Source organism: Ovis aries, chromosome 11 (assembly GCF_016772045.2).
Source record: "Ovis aries strain OAR_USU_Benz2616 breed Rambouillet chromosome 11, ARS-UI_Ramb_v3.0, whole genome shotgun sequence".
NCBI classification, from domain to species: domain Eukaryota; kingdom Metazoa; phylum Chordata; class Mammalia; order Artiodactyla; family Bovidae; genus Ovis; species Ovis aries.
Window position 1 is genome coordinate 41472440 of NC_056064.1, and position 5204 is coordinate 41477643.

The 5204-nt window shown below is 59.4% G+C and overlaps 1 protein-coding gene across 1 annotated transcript; it reads right to left on the reverse strand.

The window, feature by feature from the left end:
- Positions 1–249: 249 nt before the first annotated feature.
- Positions 250–4043, reverse strand: KRT19 (keratin 19). Its single transcript, XM_027974529.2, has 6 exons — positions 3572–4043; positions 1848–1930; positions 1468–1624; positions 1003–1164; positions 766–891; positions 250–634 (listed from the first exon to the last, which is right to left on the reverse strand). The coding sequence occupies exons 1-6, from the start codon at positions 3986–3988 to the stop codon at positions 380–382; spliced, it is 1200 nt and encodes a 399-aa protein (XP_027830330.1). The 5' UTR covers positions 3989–4043; the 3' UTR covers positions 250–379.
- Between the last annotated feature and the right edge of the window lie 1161 nt (positions 4044–5204).

Below are 5204 nucleotides of genomic sequence, written 5' to 3' on the forward strand. Positions count from 1 at the left end.
AGGAAGCCCTATCCTTCCATAAAATGGTAGCAATGCTTATTTCACAAGCTTGTTTTAGGGGACTGGTGAGATAAGTGAAGACCTCTGGAAAGTGAAATTATGGTAATAGCTACAGTTTGTAAGAGCCCTCCCTTTCCTTTCCTGGGACATGGTGTACTCTGGTTCAGATGAAACCTAAACAATAAAACCTAAACAGTGCCAAGGCCAGGCCCACCTCCATGGACTGAAATAAGAAACCCAACGTCCATCTTCCTTTGGGCCATAAAGTTTTATTGGCAGGTCAGGAGGAGAGGCAAGGGTAAGGGTCCCTCCCCCCCCATGCCTCTACCCAGGGGAATTCCTTCTGCAGCAGAGCAGGAAAACCAGGAGGCCACCAGACTCAGAGGGCCTTCGCAAGGGACAGGTCGTTGTAGTAGGCATCCTGGCCCTCCAGCAGGTTTCGGTAGGTGGCAATCTCCTGCTCCAGCCGGGTCTTGATGTCCATGAGGTGTTGGTACTCCTGGTTCTGCCGCTCAGTGTCAGCTCGCACGTCACTCAGCTGGGCTTCGATACCACTGATCAGCGCCTGAATCTGCGCCAGCTGGGCTCCGAAGCGAGCCTCTGTTTCCGCCAGTGTGCCTTCCAGGGCAGCTTTCTGAACGCAGAGAGAGGGAAGAAGGCTCAGCAGAGCCTGGTGCCCAGAAAGGGTCCAGGCAGAGGCACCGCCCAGGCTGCCCAAGGCTACAAGGACATAAGTGTGAATCCCACAGGGCAGAGGGCACCTACCATGCTGAGCTGAGACTGCAGCTCAATCTCCAGACCCTGGAGGGTGCGCCGCAGGTCAGTGACCTCCGTCTTGCTGATCTGCAGCTGCTCCGTGTGGCCAGCGACCTCCTTGTTCAGCTCCTCGGTCTGCAAAGAAAGGAGGCAAAGGGAATAGCACTGAATCAGACTCTCGCCCAGGAGCATGAAGCCTCCTCTCCTTGCCACCTCTCCAGGGAGCACCTGCCTCCCCCTCCATACCTTGCTGGTGAACCAGGCCTCAGCATCCTTCCGGTTCTTCTCAGCCATGACCTCATATTGGCTTCTCATGTCACTCAGGATCTTGGCTAGGTCGATGCCCGGAGCAGAATCCACCTCCACACTGACCTGGCCACCCACCTGGCCCTTCAGCATACTGATTTCCTGGAAAGATACAGCAGAGATGGGCATGTCAGGGCCCAGAGCCTGCTGGGCCTGAGCCAGGTCACTCCCCGATACCCCAGGCCATGGCGGGGAGAGGCCGGTTTTCAGGTGCAGACCTAGGACCCAGCACTGGGGGACAGACGGAGTCACCACCATCTGCTGTTAGAACCCTTGAGAGCCACAATCCACACTCAGGGTCAGGTCAAGAGGCCCGCAAATGTGGCCACAGGCAGAGGATACAGGCTAAAAATCTTATCTGGGGAGCTCGGTTAGGGTGGATGGGATGCCCAGCATGAAACCCACCTCCTCGTGGTTCTTCTTCAGGTAGGCCAGCTCCTCCTTCAGGCCTTCAATCTGCATCTCCAGGTCAGTCCTGGCCAGGGTCAGCTCATCCAGCACCCGGCGCAGGCCATTGATGTCAGTCTCCACGCTCAGGCGCAAAGCTTGCTCCGTCTCAAACCTTTCAGAGGAAATAGTCGTAATCAGGCCAGCATTTCCTCTGCACCTCTGAAGATTTCCCCACCTCCCCTGGGCTCAAGGCCCCATGGGGGATGGAAAGTGCTTTAGACCAGCTAGGGTAGGTGAGGGAAGCATCCATTTCCCGCCATGGCTCTGAGCCCCTAAAGGGACTGCCTCCCCTCCCCTGCTCTGGCTTTGGCAGCCCCTAAAGTAGAGACACTCACTTGGTACGGAAGTCATCTGCAGCCAGACGGGCATTGTCGATCTGCAGGACTATCTTGGAGTTCTCAATGGTGGCACCGAGAATCTGCGAGGCAGAAGGCAAGAGGTTGGCACCAGTTCAGCATATGGGCAATGCCCACCCACTTTCTTCCCAGAGAAGCAAAGAAGTGCTTGTGCCCCCGGGTCCCTGGAGACCAAAGCTCCAGCCACCCCAGGCTGCCTGCTCTCTGGGCGGCCTTGAAATCAGTCCAAGCCTGAGAGCTGGAACAGGAGAAAATTACTACCAAGGAGGCTGACCCAGGGGGCAGGAGATGGGCAGGGGCAGGGGAGAGCGGTAAGCCTCAGAGGGAAAAGTCTCCAAGACCTGTACCCAGGGAAACTCTTAATGGTCTTAGGGAGGCAGCCTCTAGGGATCTGCAGACCAGATGCAGCAAAAATAGGGGTTACCCCATTGTCCCACCCCTACTCAAAGCACATTCTGCCTTCAGGGAAGGGAATTTCTTGAGTATCTGTTAAGCGTCAGCACTTCGCACCTCCTCTTTCGGGTAAACTGTATTTCCTAGTGTAGGTCACTGTTTTACAAGTGTGAAAGCACTACCCTAGTTGTTTACATCCCTAACTCTCATCTGGGGGACTGGTCTAGGCACCTGGCACCCATCACCAGGCCAGGCACAAGGTGAGTCCTGGGCTATGTTGTGGGGGCTGTGTGTTCGGAGATCCAACATGTCTGCCTGCCAATGCAGGAGACACAAGAGACTTGGGTTTCATCTCTGGGTGGGGAAGATCCCCTGGAGAAGGAAATGGCAACCGGCTCCAGTAATCTTGCCTGGAAAATTCTATTGACAGAGGAGCCTGGGGCTACAGTCCATGAGGTCGCAACGAGCCTGAGCACACTCGCAAGCATGCATGGCATATGAGACTGTTAAATGTCCCACTGGCTTCTGAAACATTTCTTCTGGACGAGCTCCCAGCTCCTGCTCTTCCCCGTAGGGTGGGCGGAGATCAAGCCCTACCCTGAAGGACCCTGAGCACCGCCCAGGAAGAGGCTGGAGCTGGGACCTGTCTCCACCCACAGAGCATTGGGCCTCCGCACACCGGTTGCATTCTTCACTCTCACTCGGTCCAAGGGCCACAGTGACTGTCCCTCCTTGACCAGGGCCCAGAGTCGGCCTCTCCCATTCTTCCCAGAGCTCCTCAGAGTCCCAAGTGGCCCCCTGGGCAGACGAGGCCTTCAGCCTGAGCGTGAGCGAAACCAGACCCCCCGCCCCCGCCCGGAATAAAGGAATGCAGAGGGCCCCAGCCGGGGACTGCAGGAGACGGGGCTGGCCTGGTGTGGACCGAATTTCTCCCTGGCCAAACTCTTGCATGTTCCTGTTGTCACGGCGACTCGGGCCTAGACCTCAGGGCAGCCCACATTGTGCCCCAACTCCTGCTACTTCCGACCCCCTTTCCCAGGCCTAGCGGAGCGGAGCGCCTTCCTCCTCCAGCCCTGCCACACTAACCCGCCCCGCCCTGCAGGCTTCACTTCCTGGCCCATTGTCCTGCCCCTCCTCACCTGCCGGCTCCGCTCAGCCCCACCCTGTCGGCCTCCCACATCCTAACGGGCTCGCTCCCGCCCCGCCGGGAGGTGGCTGGGGCGCCCGCCGCCCCCGCCTCGGGCCTCGCCCGGCCCTCGGGGCTGGGTTTCCGCGGCAGGTGCACTTCCCCCAGCCGGGCCACCGCCCACCTGGTCCCGCAGGTCCTCGATGGTCTTGAAGTAGTGGCTGTAGTCGCGGGCGGGCCCGGGCCCCTGCTTCTGGTACCAGTCGCGGATCTTCACCTCCAGGTCGCCGTTGGCCTCCTCCAGGGCGCGCACCTTCTCCAGGTAGGAGGCCAGGCGGTCGTTGAGGTTCTGCATGGTGAGCTTCTCGTTGCCCGCCAGCAGCCCGTCGGACGTGCCCAGGGCGCCCGCATAGCCGCCGCCGTAGCCCCCGGAGGACGAGGACACGAAGCGGGCGGAGGACACGGACACGCCGCGGCCCCCTGAACCCCCATGGATGCTGGGCGCGCGGAAGGCGCCTCCAGCCCCGAAGCGCACGGAGCCGCCGCCCATACCCCCGAAGGACGAGGTGGACGACGACTGGCGATAGCTGTAGGAAGTCATGGCGAAGGAGGACGAGGCGGCACTGGTCGGAGTGGCTGCGGTCGGCAGGAGGAGTGGCGAGAGGCCCTCACCTGGCGCCTTTTATGCCCGGGGCGGGCGGGGGAGGGGGAGGGGGGACGGTGTCAGGCGGCTATCTGAGCGCCCTGGAATTTGCAGGCTCCTGATTGCAAATAAGGGCGCTCTCCCCATTGGTCAGTTCCTGGCGGCTCAGCTTCCTCCTCTCCCCTCCCAGGGGCCAGAGGTTCCTGCCCTCCCGAGAGCTGCCCCACCCCAGACCACTCCGAGCCCCAGCTCCACACCCCGCTAGCACGCTCACCCTTGGACATCCCCGCAGTTCACATGCTGCCCCCCATTAAGATCACCCTGAGTTTGACACCCCCCAGGAATTACAGTCCTTCTGAGAGTACAGATCACTCACTCAGAGTACCCCTCCCCATCATACTCCGAGCCCCTTACTTATGAGCAAAATTAAGCCCCCCAAAAGTACATTCTCCTGATTCCTACATGCCCCTGGGAATTACCACCTCTCTGAAGCTGTCCCTTGGGGCTCGCCCACACCCTGGCCCCCCTCAAATACCCCAGATGGAGGTACTCTGAGCTGCAACCTCCCAGGCCTCCTGAGACAAAGCCACCCTACCCTGTTATGGCTGCACAGGGCCCCAGGGTGACAATAGGCTCCTGGGAACAGCTGTTGGGAGGGTATCTGCAACCGGACTGTAAAAAGCACAATTACCCTGACCCCCGACCTGAGGGCTGATCCCCCATTCAGCGCCTCTCACCTCCTACCCACCCCTCTACCAGAACAACCCTCTACCTCCAGCTCCAAAGGCATACATTCTGAGCCTAAGCGAGTCAAGTAACACTCATGAGTCTTTTAGCACCTGCTGCCCGGAGACAGGATAGCATCCCTCTGTCCTTGTGAGCATCTCCAAGCAGGGTGTCAAAGGCTGAATCCTCCTGTGTCTGTTTGTCCTGTCCTAGTACCCGGATGAATAGATGGATTGCCAGGAAGGGCACTCATGATCACCGTGGAGAGTTTGGGTAATAGAGGAAGGTGCCCCTCCACTCCACACGCCGCCCCGAGCCCGCTCTTCACCCAGTTCAGTTGTTCCACCCACCTTTTCGATCGCCTTGGAGGCCCCCGTGCCAGGCACTGCAAGGTCCTGAAGCAACCTCACCCCAGTTCCTGTCCCCAGGGACCTCACTCCTCCTCACA

Excerpts from the sequence above, each read along its gene's own strand:
- KRT19 (XM_027974529.2), bottom strand. The coding sequence starts at position 3,988 with ATGACTTCCTACAGCTATCGCCAGTCGTCGTCCACCTCGTCCTTCGGG. Across the intron at positions 892-1,002 it reads AGGCCTGGTTCACCAGCAAG|ACCGAGGAGCTGAACAAGGA; the intron begins GTATGGAGGGGG and ends CTTTCTTTGCAG. Across the intron at positions 635-765 it reads TGCAGTCTCAGCTCAGCATG|AAAGCTGCCCTGGAAGGCAC; the intron begins GTAGGTGCCCTC and ends CTCTGCGTTCAG.